General features: G+C 43.0%; 1 protein-coding gene across 1 annotated transcript in view; it reads right to left on the reverse strand.

Moving 5' to 3' along the window:
• SLC1A4 (solute carrier family 1 member 4) overlaps positions 1 to 17,397 on the reverse strand; it is a 34,885-nt gene that overhangs the window by 13,634 nt on the left and 3,854 nt on the right. Inside the window, exons 2-6 of the mRNA XM_064647636.1 lie at positions 10,654 to 10,696; positions 9,467 to 9,529; positions 4,370 to 4,536; positions 1,348 to 1,581; positions 2 to 196 (exon numbers count right to left, since the gene is read on the reverse strand). Coding sequence (XP_064503706.1) covers positions 2 to 196; positions 1,348 to 1,581; positions 4,370 to 4,536; positions 9,467 to 9,529; positions 10,654 to 10,696 — 702 coding nt within the window. The remainder of the gene's footprint in view (position 1; positions 197 to 1,347; positions 1,582 to 4,369; positions 4,537 to 9,466; positions 9,530 to 10,653; positions 10,697 to 17,397) is intronic.

A 17,397-nucleotide genomic window follows, 5' to 3' on the forward strand; every position in this document is an offset into this window, starting at 1 on the left:
CAGAATGGTGAAGATTTGCCCAGGGTTGAGGTCGATGTTGTTCAGCTGAGCAATAAACACAGTTGCCATGCACTGAAAAATAGCAGCTCCATCCATGTTTACAGTGGCCCCAATAGGAAGGATAAACCTGCTGATCCTCTTGTCGACCCCATTGTTCTCCTCAACACACTTGATCATGGATGGGAGAGTGGCTGAGCTGGAAACAGAGAACAGGGAGAAATCAAACACATCAAGGTGCACTGAATGGCCAGTCACTGCCTCGTGGCTTTCATGTTGCTAACATGCTGCAGACAGGATGTCAAGACAACAATGCCATTTTAGAGTCCCTCTCTGTCATAATGGCAATGGGGGACTCTCCTTGTTGAGTCTTGAGCACAGGTATTTAACAATCTGCTTCCATCCAGAAATAGCTGGTAAGGACTCTAATCTCCCAGAAGCAAGAACATGACTTAACATAGTATGAAGCATTACAAGTCTCAAAGCCACAAAAATACACCAGCAGATGCCAGTATGGCAGGAGAGGCTGTAAGGAGATGATTTAAGGTCCCTTCAACCCAAACCATCCTATAATTCTATGACAATATAAACACAACAGATTGTACTAGTGCCTTCTCAAATGAACAGAAAAATAAATTAAAAAGAAAATATCACTGTTGGATTTATTTCTTGCATTATAAATTAAATTGTTTTATTCAAAAACCCTCTCCTACTATATAGGAAGGTTTATGAATAGTAGTTCAGCTTATGTGACAGACATGCATCTACTTTTGGAGATGATCTGAAATGATTTTATATAGTTATGTTATTTGATCAGGTGTTTGTTCTTGAGAAAAGTGTAAATGACATGCTCAATAGTTTGGTTATGACAAATAAAAGCTGATCAGGCCAGATCTTTGAAATCAGTAATGTTAAAGCCCTTTGAACTAGCAATTGAGTCTGCTTTGCTCCTGCAAAATTAGTCTAAACTTGTTCCAGGTCCTTCTGAACTTAGAGAAGTAAACTTCTCATGACAAAGTCCCTCACTACTGATCCTCACTTTACTTAAAATTAAAAGGACAGCTGGTAGGATCTTTTTAAGGCCATTACTTTCACCTTTTATTTTCCCCAAATATTTCCATCTCAGCATCATGCTACAGTCACAGTATTTTGAAGAATTGTTTTCAACAGCTAATTATCAGTATGTGATGTGTGGCAGGCTGCTGACAGCAGTGAGACTCTCTACTCTCTGAAGTCTCTTTTTTGCAATCTCAGGAATAATATTCACACCTAAAACTGAAACTGGATATTATCAGGTTACGGTGTCATATATAACCAGGCTATAATCCCAAAAGAAGCACATAAACCCACCTGGAGCAAGTGGCAAAAGCAGTGGCAAGGGGTGTGATAAGTCCTAAGAGAAAACGATACGGATTTTGACGTGTGGCTGCAAAATAAATAAGCGGCAGAATGATCCCTCCATGGATGAAGTGGCCCAGAATAGAGGCGAAGATGTATTTTCCCAGACTGGTCACCAGAAGCACAATATCTTCCATTTCCACAATCTTGCTCCCAACGAGGAACATAATGCCAATAGGTACATACCTGTGTAAATGAAATATTGCCCGTCATTAAGTACAAACAAAAAGCCCGGGAAAATATCCCCTTTTTCATCCTGAAGATAACGTTCTTGTAAAGAACTTGCTGCTCCTACTGAGGGGTAGTTCCTTATTCACCACGCACTCAGGGTAAGCAAATTGGGAAGGCTCCTCTAACACTTTTGCTTGGTGGATGGCAAGCAGTTAAATTGAAAAAGCTCTGTTCACTTATGCCCTCAAAGACACAGGTAGGAGAGTGCCAAAGGGAAGCTGAGCAGGAAGCAGAAATGCTGACAGAAGCTACCAGGACAAGACACCAGTGTGGAGTTTTAGGGTGGAAGGCAAGCAAAGACCTAAAGCTGAAGGGATGGCAGATGGAAAGAAAGAAAAAGGAGCGGTATCATGTCACTGGAGCAGAGAAAGGGGTGGAAGAGTTGGGTCTTACACATGCAGAAACTACCAGCACAAGTATGAAGTTAGGTTATTAAAATCACAGACATACTGGATGCCAAGATACTCAGTGTAGGAAAGAAAAAGCTATGCACATACCAGAGAGCTCAGCTAAAGGCTGGTGATGCATGTGCCAAAGATAGCAATTAGCTCTGCTATTTGCCTACAAAGGACTAAGTTAAATGATTAAGCCTGAAGAGCTTCCTTCAAGCCAACAGCCAGGCACACACACATATCCATGCCTCCTATCCAGAAACATGCCACGTCAGCATTTGTTTAAGGTTTCCTTCATCAAGAGCACTTGGAGCTACTCCAGGGGAAGGGCCACCTGCAAGCCACAGCCACACCTCTGATCCCAGTAGTGCAGCTGGGAACAGCCCTGGAAAGACAGAACTGCCTTTTCACCAAGAGCACAACAGCTCTAAATGGACTGCGTGAACTTCTGCGTGGACTTCAGGCCCAGGGTCAGTTCCTCCCCAAGTTCTACTGGGATGTTTGTGGCTGAGTACCTCTGCTGATGCTGTCCACACTTCATCCTTTTCTGCTTCTAAGATTTAGAAATACTACAAGATCACTCAGCTCCCCAAAACCCTGCCCCACGCACACATGCAGCTACAAAAGATTTGCCTGTGCATCTCAGGAATGAAGAATCCAATGCTCATGTTCAGAGAAGCTGATTTGTTGAGTAAGGACAAACTTCAGAAGGTTTGGTTACGCATGCAAAGGTTTGGAAAGATGGGCAAGCCTTAAGGTTGCCAGATCACCCACTTCTTCCTAGCCTGCCTCTCCCTCAGTGGTTCTGCAGCTCCTCTGTTCCATGCAGATGTCCCAGATCCATGTGAGCATCCTCTCCCTTGGCCAGATCTCTAGGGGGGCCTGCTGAACATTCCCCACTTAGCCTCTGCCATTGTGCCACCTACTGCCTTTGAACTGTGTTTCTGAGCACCCTGATTAGCCAGATCCAGCTGAGCCTGGTCCTGCACAAGCTCCGCAAACGTGAATACTGGATTCAGAGCTGGGACTGGATTCCTCCCCTGGAAGAGGGAGGCTGGAGAGGAAGGAACTGAAAGTTGAGACCAAAGTGCTGCTAAAGGGTCCTGCTGAACAGGACTAGGTACAAGCTCAAGGTGCTTTTTCTCTTGATAGTATGATTTCACCCATTCCAAGGTATCCTTTGGGAAGGACATGCAGCTTGACAGATTCTGAATAAATACCAGGACAACTAAAGAGCCTTAAGGAAGTAAAGAGAACAAGTAAGGACTACAGTGAACTGCAGTGCTAAGAGTCAGCAGTGGTCCCCATAATCCACAAAGTAAAGGATTACATACCAACTGATTGGCTTGAAGTGCTGGCACTGTAATGAGCTGAATACAAGAACTGCCTCTTATCGGTATTGTGTCCAAGGAATTACACTCAAGAGCCAAAAACTTAAGCTGCTTGGAGACTGAATTTTTCAATCCCTTATGACAGCAACTAACACAGAGATCTGCCTGTGTAAAATCAGGTGTTTTGTTAAAACCTTTCTACTTCTTAGAGAGAGGAAAACAGTAGGAACAACAAATGCAGAATGAAGGGGAAAAAAACCACCTCTGCTAAGGTACATTTATAGCTTTCTCAACAGCTTTGGAAAGGGAGTGAGAAATGTTAATATATTTGCTATCCTTAGGAATATGTTTAACTTTGCATGTGAGGTATTATCACTGCTGGTTTCACAGGAGAGGCCTAGATCCATCCAGCTGCACAAGGACAGCTATGACACTGCTCTGAGGCCAAGATTTATCCTATCTGACAAAAAGCCCTGTCAGGAGGCTGCTCCTACCCTGGCTTAGGGGGCCTGAACCACTCTCTAGAGGTGCCTGCCTCCTTCAACGCTGGTTTCTTGCCTAGGGAGAAAGTTCACTGAGGTCCAGTTCCTAACATACAGACCTTTTTTGGTGCCAAAAGCTTTGTGAGATGGGTCAGAGCAACATTCAGCCCATAAACATGTCTAGACTCCAGAGAAGTTAAGTGAAATAATGGACTTGCTCATTAATAGGCCAGAGAAAAAGTAAACAATCAACTTCAGGAAATAGAAAGCTAATTAATTCTACTAATTAATCAAAAAAGAGTCCTGCAGAGGCATTATAAACAAATGTCTAAAGTTTTTCTGACTGATACCTTAAGCTATGAGTGATTGTCTAATTATAGGGCATGAGCAAGAAGAAAAGACCCCATAGAGTGATACCACGACAATCACTTTTGCTGTGATGAGGGATCTGGTAGGAAAAAGCCAGATAGACAGATAAATGGTAAGTTTCCAGAACATAATATTGTACTGAAAGATGCATCTGCAGTCACACACTTACCACATAATCCAGGAAACCAGGACCATGGTCGCCTCATTGAATGAATTAAAGAAGCGAATCAGATCTTCCCCCTCCTGGCCAAGCTTTTTCAGGGCCACTCCCAAAACCAGAGCAAACAGCACCAGTCCCAGGATGTTCATCCCTTCAATCTCAGTACCGACAGGAATCTGCAGAGAAAAAAAAGAGAAGGCTTGTTAGATGTGAGATCAGCACAGAACGTAACAAAACGGTCACCTCACTTTGTTGCTGCCCAATTGATCTGAAGTCAACAAGCAGAACCTATTTTGGAAAGAACCTATTCTGTTTAATCAAATGATCTGGTTGCAGTTCAGATACAAAACTCTCTAGCCATGAGCTGGCATGGATTCACTGGAGAAGGAAAGTGCCTGCTACTACCCCCTCTCGTGCCCTTCAATATGATATGTGTGTTGTCAGTGACCTGAGCAGGAAAATCCCCAGTTTACTCAGGACTTTAGTGCAACAATGAAACCCATGAGAAAACAACCAACGTTATGGAGAAGAAAAGGGGAAAAGGGCAGAGAAAGGCAACATACTGTGACAACCTACTCATTAACCTGTCCATGTCAGCTGTGGGAGATATAGAGAGAACAGAAGAGATACCTGTTCCCCCTCTCAGAAATCATGTCACTGCATGGTAAGAGGATAAAAGCAGGATTCACCTATTGACAAAAACTACTCTGCTCTGCTAGTCCTTCATGGTTTGTTTCTCAAAGAGAGCTGGAGCCTGTTTGGCAATGTAGTATCATATGAACTGAATGAGTGCTCTTGTGGCTACATAAAAATATAATTGTTTTGACAAACTGCTTTTTTTTCCCTCCCCAACTTGGCAGTACAGGCTCAACATGTCAAATTGTTGTTTTATTTGGAAGAACTTCTATAACAGATGAGGTTTGTGTACAAGGTTTGGCCTTTTGGCTGGTTTAAGTGGACACTAGCTCAACACTAGGAAAGAAAAACATATTCTGAGCTAAAAGCTTGAAATGAATATTGACTACAGATTTTGGGATACTGTTCTTGTAAACCTGATAAAATCAGCCTGCTTGAGATGATGTTTTTGCTGGAAGTATACCACTGGGCTGTCTCTCAATGGCAGGTGGAAACAAAGCACTGCAGGGAAGGGGGTAAAACATAAATGATACACAAAAGCAGGAAGGCTAAACTGCTCTTAACAAAAGTGTTTACAAACAGTGAAGGTGCTGACATTTTTATTGGCTAATACAAAATACTTAGATATGGGATCTGCAATTTTTTATGGTAGTTGCTTGCTCCGGGCTAAGGTGCCATTATTTATTTGATTTCTAATTGAAAGAATTGAAAACATGGACAGATACTAAGCATGAGGCACAGTGCATCTCCAGGGATGTCTGAAGAAAGGTGCCCTTTCCTCCACACACAGTAACACTTTTCTGTCTGGATAGTTTTGGCTATATTCTGTTTTGTGTGTCTGAAAGCCCCAAACTCTTCAGTGGTTAGAAAAGACCAAAAAAATGACAGCCTCTTATTAAGTGGATAAACTGTCTGTGTCCATGGGATGTTATTTTATAATATAACATCTTCTACTGGGTTCATTTGATACAAGGCTAATATGAAAAGTTCAGCTTGGAATGGAATTTTACCATAATGGCCACAAACTTTTTCCACAAATAAAACTATCCTAAAAACATTGAATACTCTTTTGGTTTGGTTCTCATTCTGAAAAAAAAAAATTCATATAAGACTTTGCTATGGTACAGAAATTCAGTGTTTCAAGCTACTGAAAGAGATCTGGATGTTACTGGGGAGGAATTTAACTATACTACATAATACTGATGTCTTGCAAAGGATCTCCACCCTTTAAACTCCTTCTACCAGGGATTTGCTTCTCATCTCATGAAATGCAGTGGTGTGAGCCTGAAGCCCAGGAATCCACTACCATTTAGGCTTCTCAGAAACTTTTCCACTTTCAGGTCTTGCTCTCTGTTTCTCTCTCTTGAGCCAATTTTTTTTAAACATACAACATCAATCATCATCTCCCATCACTGCAGTTGTAGGCAGAAGATGCATCACTTGCATGGAGCAGTAACTTATTGCAAGAAATTTCTGCCTGCAAATCAAGGGGACGATCTGCAGCATTCAGGGAATTTCACCTCCCTGCAGCACAATATGGAACAAGTCCAGCAGTAAATCTTCAGCGGAAGATCCTCTCAATCCCAGCCTCTAATACTGGCAGATGCTGAACAGCCTTTTTGTACTCTAACAGAAAAGTGCATCACCCCAAAGGGGCTGCCAAACCAAGCAGCATTGTGAACACCAAACAAAAACAGCTTTAATGAGGACTTTGTTCCTGGACAAACTATGGGACACGTTATTGTTTGCCTGAAATTCTGCATTCTGGTAGGAAGATTCATGGAGCTCTTCTGGTCCTTGAATCTCTCTGAAGATCTTATTGTTTTTTAGCTCTTGAAACAAAATGCTTATCAAGGAAACAACTGCTGACATTGAACTGCCCCAGTAGTAGATGGCTGAAAAGAAAATGCAGCCATGTGATGTGAGGAAGAAGAGCAACCACTGGTTTGTGTATTTTTACTGCTGCCAGAAGAGGAACTGAGTTCCCCCAAGCCTCTCTGTGCTACAGATGGGGAACTGAGATAGTCCATGCCCCAGGAAGCCTTGCTGCCAAAGCAGCATAGAGGATGTAGCCATAAAAGCTGGGTAAACACGAGATGAGCATGTGAAACAACAAAAAGGACGTGGCTGAGCAAACATCTACATATCCACTATTCATTTCATCAGCAAGAGAAGACAAGGCCTATTAACCAGCGGGGGAAAGAAATATAATCAATGGAAAATTTTGGTCTACACTGTGCATACAGAAAGTTGAAGGAAAACATTTCTTTTCTTCAATCAAATATTCTGCTGATGAAAGAAAAAAAAACAGATAGGAATATCATTTTGCTTCCCTGGAACCAAACTTCTATCACTATGATTTCCAAAAATCATACTCTTCCTTTCCAAACTTGATCCTCATCTATCCACAAATACTATGGTCAGATCAGTACTGAAACTGAGCTAACAAAACTGAGATGATGCTTTCTTTTTATTTGGTCCATTCATCCCTAGAGACAGTAGGGCGTCTTCTGGAATTAAAGAAGCTCAGGTCTGGTTTTGCTCCAACAACTGAAGAAAGGTTTTGGAAAAGCAATAGCAGAAATAACCTTTACATCATAACTGTTGGCAAAAACAGGCACCAGTGACAAATTCAGAATATTTTTCCTGATATTACATCAAAGAGGAGACTGATAACAGGAAAAAGAAAGAAGAGAAATGAAAAATAGTCTCAAAACTTAAACTGCCAAGAGATGCATTCCTCTCTCTTAAGGAAGAGTGATGGCTTCAAACAAACATTAAAAAAGATACTTGACAGCCAAGACTATGTTCAATGGATATGTTTAGCCTTAATCCATGCTTGGTTGCTAAGGAGCCCCTCTCAAACTTGACACTGAAGATCAATAGAAGAGTCTCATTCCCCTTTCATTTGCTTCTGCTTAAATGTAGAAAAACTCTATAACAAACACACAGAGCTTAGTGCATATTGCTACAGCCTTTCATACTGAACTTGTTTTTTAGCAGCATGAAGCTGCAGGGGCAGCTGCCCAAGGACACGATGGCACGAAAGGAGAACATGCTCTTTTGGGATTCCGCAGTCGATGCTGTGCATCCGTGTCAGATGGGCCGAGTGTGGATCTGGGCTAATGCAACCCAACGGGCAGGGGCAGAGCCCGGGCGGATGGAGCTGCCTTCTCGCCCAGTGAAAATGCTCGCCCTGTGGTGTCCAGGATAACTTTTCCCCTGCTCAGTTCATGCGTCAGCCAAGTCACCTGTCACCCTGTCTCCAGGGCTGGTGAAAGTTCAGCCCATCAGCTGAAAGCAGAGCTCGTAAACACTCTGTTCTGCATCACCTGCTCACACACCATGCGTGAGGAGGAGAAAGTAATGAAGCCAGTACTTCCTGCACCCGGGGATATGCTCCAGAGTCCCTCTGGATGATCATAAACCGCTTTTTCCTTGATGATTTTACAAACTAGTGGGTGAGCCCCAGCTGAGCCCTGCCATGACAAATGCAAACATTAAAAGTCTCTTGCCCTAGGGGCATTCAAATCATATTAAAAATATGGCAACCCAACATCTGATACTGAGCTCAGATAGCCAGAATGAGCCTGAGGAATAGAAAATAACCTTGAAGGTAATTTCTCAGACCTGTCTCCCCAAAATCCAATGAAAGCACATGAGATACTTCATTTGGAGCAAGGCGACACCTTGCAGGCTGGGGCACTGGCTCTGTTTCACAGCATGCTGCCTGTAATTATTGCTGGACCTGCAGCATGTTGTCTCTGGCCAATAATAAACATGTTTGATGGACCCACGATGCAGGAGAGATGCCACTCAATGGGATACAGTGCATCTCTGAAGTCCTACAAGCTACATATGGAAGATAGCACTCTCTACCTCATCTACATCTACAAATTAGTTTCTTTTTTGACACCATTCCAATAACAGCCTATTTGTAATGTTCTGTCTGTAATTTTTACACCTTCAGCCCACATGTTACAGCTTCAAACAAAATTTCAGCAGCATGGCAACCAAAAAAAAAATTCTCAACCAAATTCTTTTCTGTTTTTTTAAAAGAGCTTTGGGTAGTGGAAAAAAGTCCATTCTCTCCAAACTCTTAATGAAGATAAAGGTTTAAGGGACATACTCAGCCAGCTGGATTGCTACTTAATTCCAAGTCTACAAAAAGTTATTTAAAAACATGAGGCAGTGACTAAACAAAATTTGGATCAAGTGAGATCAGGTCCAAGAAAGCACGGCCTAAAAAAATAATGTGTTGTGGGTCAGACCAGTTGAGCTCAACTCTCCTCCCCCATCATAGATTTTTTGTGTGGCTGTGGGTAACTGATCTGCCTTATGTGTCTCAGTCCCAGGCAAAGAAAAGTACCTGTTTCTTTCCAATGACTGCTGGAAAGGATTAAAGACTTTGAAGTAGTCAAATATTACAGCTGACAAGGGCTTGTTTAAAAACCTAAGAAGTGACCTTACCTTTTCCAACGTGACATTTCCAGAGGTAGTGTTTCTGAGCAGCATCTTATAATCTGTCGCATACTGCAGGTAAGAAAAAAAACATAACCAAACAAACCCAAAAAATAGTGAGGCAGGCATTAAAATTGTCAGTAAAATATCTAAAATCTAGGGCAACAGTTTACTTTGATAAATAAGCTAGACACCTCCAAAGTAGGGCACTTCTTTGGGCTTGTTTTCTTTAATTATAAAATGAGGGAAAGAAAAGCCAATTCCCTATGACAAGAGCAGCATAGAGGAAAAGAGGACTGCTTTATTTCATCCCTGAACACACAGAACACTCGAGGCATCACAAAATATCCTTTTCTTGGTGTTATTTTTGTACTGCTTCTGCTTTTATTCATGGAATACTGACTTGTACTGTATTATATATTCACTCAAAATGGAACTTTCATACCAAAATGTTTTGATATGAAAGCAAACCAACAGAACGCCATGAAGGCAAAAGCTATTATTCCACTCCTGTATCATGAAGAATCACTCTGCCCCATAGCAATATTCTCAACACTATCTATTCTGACATCTAAAATTAGCAATGAGAACTAAATCAAAATCTTTTTGGAGCCCTACAGCTCCTGTCCGTCAGTTTAAACCACACTATGTTCTGGTGCCAGTTATCATCCTACCACACACAGTCTCTGTTGGAAGAGAAGCCAGGCTGAGTAATTAACCCAGCAAGAAATAAAATGGAAAATACTGAATAAAAGCATCAGGTAACAGGTAATGCTTACACACATGGGAGCCTAAAAGTCTTTAGCCTTGTCAGTTCTGAGCCCAGCTCTAAACTGTGTACCCAAGGGTCTGCCAGCTAGCTCTTGCAAAGTGGTAACCAGCCTGGCACAAAGCAGAGTTGCCACTGCTGCCCAACACAGCACCCAAAGTTTAAAGTTTAAAGAATATTTCTGGTGAAGGTACAAAAGATAGGCTTTGAATATGCTTTTGTTTGACGAATATTTTTCAAAACCAAACTATTTGTCACAGAAGTTCTAAGTCTGATTACATCGTGTGCTTTTAAAAATTCCAGTTATATAAGTAAATTAACTTTTGGTATTTTCTATGTTATATTTTTAGCCCTCTTGCAAAAAAAGAGCAGTAACTTTCTCTGCCTGTGCACCATAGCTCATGTCCAAAGTCCATATAGATCTTACCGTTCGGAAAGCTGCAGCAACAAGATTTGCAGGAAACAGGTTTCTGTAAAAGACAAACAAGAAAAGTAAGTATTTCTTGTAGAAATTCTAAAATGAATGCACCAAGGTGTTTTGCTCTCAGAAACAGAATTCCTTTTGCAAAGGCAAGCATATGGGCACTAGTGAGGTGTGTAGTACAGAAGATACTCTGGCAGCATGGAGTATCTTCCTACATCTCCAGAGGTGTCAGTGCCATCTTCTTTGGCTCACACAAAAATGTCCCTGCTTGTCTGACAACCTCACCATTTGGGTAGGGCCACCAGAGGCAATCAGATACCCATCAGCCAGTGGCTACAGAAACTGGCTTGGCCACGCCAGCTGCAGCAACAGCTTAGGGCCTCCAGTGTCAGGCAGATTTTTAACATTACTCATGTGATTACACTGTGCTCACCGCATCAACATGAAGGACAATCCCATCAGCAAAATCCACTTAAGAGAATGGCTTAACCCTTCAACACAACAAGGTCAGCTTCCCTTAACACTGAGGCAGAGCAGAGCAATATCATGGGCCAGACTTCTCTGCAAGGCCTTGGACAACACAGATGGAAAGTAGGGGCAACTCCTATGGAAAGCTGCAACATCTTCACACAGAAATGCAAATCTAGCAGCAGGTTAGGGCAGACACATGCACCTCTACTGGGCATCCAGTGTATTTCTGCATCTAGGAAGCAGCGAGGAAAGGTGAACTGGGCCAAGTAGGGAAAATGTTGCTTCTTGTTATATTTTATAGTTGGTGTTAATGCTACAATTCCTTTCTCCCCTTATGCTGGGCGAAGAGCACGTGTTCCCCTAGCCAAATGACAGCTTCTTTTTTTTCCTGTGTCAGAAAGGAAAATAGGAATAAAATCTGATCTCTGGGGTCATGGCAGGGTGAGGGCAGGGAAGGTGATGGATATGAACTGAAAATACTGACAGCAGAAGGCATCAAGGAGGCACAAGAACTCTTATGGTAAGGAAAGAGAAGACCTTACTCAGAGACAGTTAACTCTGATAAAAATCATTTGGGAAGCTGCTCCCCATCCTTTGCTCCTTACTCTTCTCCAAGGACACTGCATGTGTCTCCAGGCTGTGCCCTGCTAATGGTCCCCGAGTTTTTGCTGTAGTTACCCTGGCAAACACGACATTTCAGCTGTGGTCATTCCATGACTGACACGGAACGTGCAAATCCGAACCACAGCAAGAAACAGAGCAGCAGAGTCAAACCTTTGAAAGCAAGAGGGAGATTAAAATATGGCCTAGATAAGGACTTCGGTCTTTTTGGTTGCATAGCTCCACTCTCCTGCCACACAGGGATTTTCCCACAGCCGTGACAGCAATTGTAAAGTACATGGAACTTCATCAAACACATGGCTGCTGTGAACTACCTCAGCCTCCCTCTCTGTTCCACTACAAGCGTATTAGGAGACAGCTGCAAAAGCCAAACTGCTCTAAGAATAATTTGCCTGCTGGAGTCTACATTCCACTGAGGATGAAAGAAACAGCAACTTTTTCTCCTCAAAAGTTGACAGTACAGCTGTCTGTCTGAAAGCAGGAGAGCGAGCTCTAATTCTGCAAAGACGCTTAAGAATTGGTCAAATAAGATCAATGGAACAGCTAATGTGCATCAGTGCTTGCACAGCTGGAACTCTCTGGTGGATAAAAACCTTGAGGAAACTAAAAGCAAACTTGCTGTTATCAGGAATAAAATATCACATATACAAATGGGCCCATGCTGTTGGGAAAATAAGGGTATTTCTTTTCAGCTTTTCACAGCAGGATGATTACTTTTTTTTAAAAAGAACTGATTGGACTTTGAAGAAGCAAAGAGATGAAAAAAGACTGAAAACGAACCAGAAATCAATTTTTTTTTTTCTTTAAATCAGCTTTTCCATCCTGATGAAAACAAAGCCAAAGGAAGCAATCCTAAAGCCTAAGCCACATGATTCTCCAATGTTTAAACGTGGCCAAGAAACCAAGCCCTCCACAATTTGCACAGTATGCCAAGCATGGGCCTCACTAATTAAACACTAACTTATCTCCAAGTATATACTTAAAGCACATACTTGAGTGATGCCAGCAATCCTGTTACAGCAAGGCAAGGGGCAGGTTCTTGCTTCAAGTGTGAATACTGCTAAAGCTACTCAAATAAGAACCTAGAGCACACACTTTTCTGTATCACTCCAGCATCAGTCGCAGGACTTGACTCTGAGGGCAAAGAAGAGCATTTCCAACAATTCACCAAGTAAAAAACCTGGATCTTAATCAAGCAGCTCAGAAGAAGTTGCATGTTCTGTTCAGCTCAACTTCTAACTACACCTGATTGCAAAATACTCAACCCACATAAAATAATGTTTTGCTCCTCTCTGTTTCAAATCCTGAAGTTTAAGAACAAAATGTGTTGGGCCATAAAAAGCAATCAACAAATAAATGGCTTACCTTGGAGGTATGAGGTCTGCAAATACTACACTCATTGCTCACCTAAGCTCAGTTAGCATGTGAATTAAATTCAGCTTTAATTACAGGTGGGTCAGATCACAGGTTCTTACCTTTAGATGGATTTGTGCAAGAACACCACAGCAATGCCTAAAAAAAAAAGGAGGCAAGATGCTGCATGCTCTGGGGAGAGCCAAAAGCTGGCTAGTGACCTGCCTGGACCCATCATGTAATTGTGCCTGCAGGGTTTGCTCATCACTTACAGCAAGGCAAAGTTTACCCACCACAGAAACCCAGACAGCTCTGTCCCTGTGAGCCAGTGCGTCCCCAAGCAGAGGAGTCACATGGGGAAGTGTGAACACCCCTCCTGTAAGGGTGAACCAACAAACAGGAAAGTTGATGAGCTGGGTAATTGGGCATGCAAATTAAATGTGGGTGTCTGCCAGTTGGTTTTTCTGTTAGGACCAAATGTTGAGAAGGTTTTTTTGCTTCGAAAGCCCACAGCAAATGCGAATGTGGAGTTTAGGGAAACAGGGAAAGCTATAGGTGAGCTGTTAGGAGGTGGCTGGAGTCCCATTCTTATCACCACCTCTCTCCTCCTCCCTGGTTTGGTGCCCAGCAGGATCAGTGCCAAGCTGGCTCTCTGCAACGTCACCTACTCAGGCAAGTGCCAAGCCCCTGAGCCCACCACACCAGAGCCAGCCTCTTCTGCCACCTGCTACCCACTTCACAGCAGGTTGTATCACTGGACTGCTGACTGTTTCTAATGGCTCCATTTCTGCTGTTTCCATATCCTGTGCCAGAGAACACAGTTGCCTTTTTGAAGCAGATGTGGATTATCACACGAACATGACGCTGAGTGAACCCTGAGTCTGGGTGATAAGGAGCCCGGCACAGCAGTGTGGGATCAGACAGCCTTGGCCCCGTGATGTACAAAGACAAAACCTGCTGCATGTGGCCAGAATGAGACAGGGGACCCATGACATCACAGCAGGCGGACAGAGGTTCTTCGTGCATCCCAGGTGCTCCACTGCTGCCAGGACCTTGGTCCACACACGCACAGACCCAACCTCCTCTCTGGCATCAAAGTGAAATAGGTGGTTCTACAGAGAGACTTTACTCCCCTCACCAAGCACCAGGCAGGAAAGTCTCTCTCCGTTGCAAGTTGCACAGACAGCCCCAAAAAGCCCTGTATCAGAAATCCATCAAACAGCTGTCGAGGGTGACAGCTGTGTCCTGGAGCTGCAGCAGCAGCTGGGCTGAGCCAGAAAACCTCCAGGTACCTGCACAACACACAGTGTGAGAAACCACCCTTCTCAGATCCTCTTAAAATAGGAACGAGAAAGCAGCAGCAGCAAGGGTGTGCATTACAGTGCGTGAATATTTTCTGCTCGAATACTGTGCTCATCACACCATCTCCCTATGCACAGCTGGATAAGTGCATCTTCCTTCCAGTGAAAAGCTGCTCCTACCACCTAAAAGGGACCATTACTCCCCTGATCAAATTTAGCAGGAAGGTCCCACTGTACTTTTGTTGCAATAGAAATCTTTGTTTAGCTGCAACGCTTGCTGCTGGAAATCCCAGACAATTAAGGGAACTTGGAGCTATTAATGGAGCAAAGAGGGGCTGTAGCTCCCCCATTCTCTATTTCGACATTATGGTCAAATTGCTCTCTTCTTTATAGGCCTGAATATTTCCACCAGCAGGATAAGGATTCCACAGGAAATCCTTCATTGTATGTGTAAGGGATTATTATTAATAACTGTTTCTAAACGATGATTTTGCTAGAGCTCTGCAAACAACTCTGCTCTGGCAGCAAAAGCATGAAGGGATATCCAGACAAGTAGAATGAAACCCTAAAATACTACGCATTCCTCTTGCATAGCTTCTTGCAAAAAGGTTCCACTTCCAATGCCAAAAACCTTGCTGTTGGAAAACACACTTTTGTGAGGGTGCCTAGAAAAAAATATTCTGTGTTGCACTATCTCCAGTTCTGGATTTTTTTCCAATGAAGTGTTTTCAATGGTACAAGTCCACTCACAGCAACTTTATTGCCATCTGTGGCAAAATGATGAAGCCCAGTTTGAATTCCTACACTACTTTTGTTTTTCTTTCTGTGCCAAGATTTCCATTCATTACCACAGAGCATTTTTTCTCATCTGCTTTTTGATATGTACGTGGGTGCTCAATACACGCTCTGGACACACACATATTTCTCAGTGCGTGCATTTGTTTCAACACAGAGAAACAGGAAAATGTGTTTACTTATAGCAAATACTTGATACTTTTTTGCCTTACTGTTCCAGTCTGCATCTTTGTTACTTCAAAAATAAAACTAAAGGGGGGAGAGTCAGTAGTAAAAGGCAACAACCAATATAAAGAACTAAAGAAAGGAGCAGAAATGTTCAGAGATTTAGACCAAAAAAAACCCACTAGACAGTGCAGGCACATGAATGAAAACACTGAGTTCTTCCTACAAAAATCAGTCAGCAATCCCTGTACTTCAAGGGAGATTCCACATGGAAAATGACTCAAGCCAAGGGGGACAGTAACATTTATTTCCCTTTCTTTCTGGAGGTGCCCTCAGAGTTAAGAACTAGCCATTAGCTTTAAAAAACAGTGGTCAGCCCATCTCTTTGTGTAACTGCAGCTGTTCCCTGGCCAATTTTTATTCTATTTATGACTACAAAGGTGGCATCTCCCCCTCCTCTTTTAACAGTCATGTTTTTACTCTCTTTCCACACTGGAACTTCAGAGACAGCCTTAATGGTTGCTGCTTTTGGGTGACTCATTGGGAATATCAAGGCTGTAAGAAACGAGTGCTACTGGAGCAACTGGTGCCCAGGAGAGGGTCACTGCACGAGTGCTCTGGATCCTATGGTCTACTCTGGCCAGCTGCTCTGTAGTCCAGACGGCAAAACACAACTGATGCTACTCCCTGTGCTCATGTCTGCCTTCCCTACGGCTCCAAAGGTGCTCAGAGCCAAGGCACAGGCTCACTGACAGCGCTGTGGGTACTGCCTTTGGCAGCACAGCTGGCAACATCTGGCACAGAGACAGACAGGGCAGTGAGGAGCAGTAAAATTTAAACAGCTTTTGCAGACTTGCCTGGCAACCTGAGAAACCCTGACCTTACTGCTTGGGGCAGACGTGTGGCCCTTTGTGCACCCTTCCTATAAAAAAAGGGATGATGCTACTTCCTCCTTCCCTTCCCAGACTGTTACAGCTAGGGCTGGTTTAAAAAGAATTCCCTTCCCAAAGCCAATTCCACAGCTTCAAAACATGTTTTCATCCCAAAATTGGGCAAAGAAAGCCTGTTCCAGACCTTTTTTTCCACTTGAAAAAAATATTGTAAAATACTTTGTTGAAATGCTCCTTTTTTTTCGATGCCTGAGATCTTCTACTTAAAGTCTTTTGTATAAACTTACAGCAAAACATTGACCTCACCGAAATGAAATGTCAGGATCACCCACTGACGGAAATTTTGACACAATCAATAGGTTCCTTTGAAACTGTTCAATTCTGTTCAATCAGCAAATATAAATCAGAGCTAAAACAAAACTCTGACCTTATCGAAACATGCAGTTGTGACAACTGCCCATCAGAAGTGTTAACAAATCACTAGATTCTTGCAAAACACTTCATCTTGCTGTTTCAACTGCTTTACAACAAGCTATAGGCTGTTAGCAGGTGGCAGGAGTCCCATCCTTGTCACCACTCTCTCTCCTCCTCCCTGGTTAGGCACCCAGCAGGATCAGAACCAAGCTGGCTCTCTGCAACATCATCTAGTCAGGTAGGTGCAAGCCCATGAGCCCATATCACAGCCAGCCTCTTCCTCCACTGCTACCCACTTCACAGTCAAGCTCACAAGTGCTCTTTATTCTCTGTTGCTTTATCTTCTCCATCAAACCAACGAGGAAGGGACAAAACCAGAAATTCTAAAATTTCCCTTCACTCTCCTCATCTTCTGCTGGCACTCAGCACTCAACTATTTGGTACAAGTGAGCAGCTCTCCATGTCAGATGCTCTGGAGATGCTCACAAGCTCCACCTTCAGCTAAGACCACATGGAGTAAGAGTGCACTGGAGCCTGGCTTAAGGTAAGAGCCCACAGTGGGTCCTTTGAAGAAGCCCCCCTTTCTTCACTGACATTGGACAGAGTTAAGGAATTCCAAGGTCCCCTGTTGAATTGAGAGAACACCCCACTTTTTGGGTGTTTTTTTTTAAGCCATCAGCCTTGTGGATGCACCTCTGAACTCTTGCTGGATCCCTCCCATGATCACTGCCTTTGGC

Source organism: Pseudopipra pipra, chromosome 3, assembly GCF_036250125.1.
Source record: "Pseudopipra pipra isolate bDixPip1 chromosome 3, bDixPip1.hap1, whole genome shotgun sequence".
Lineage (NCBI taxonomy): Eukaryota > Metazoa > Chordata > Aves > Passeriformes > Pipridae > Pseudopipra > Pseudopipra pipra.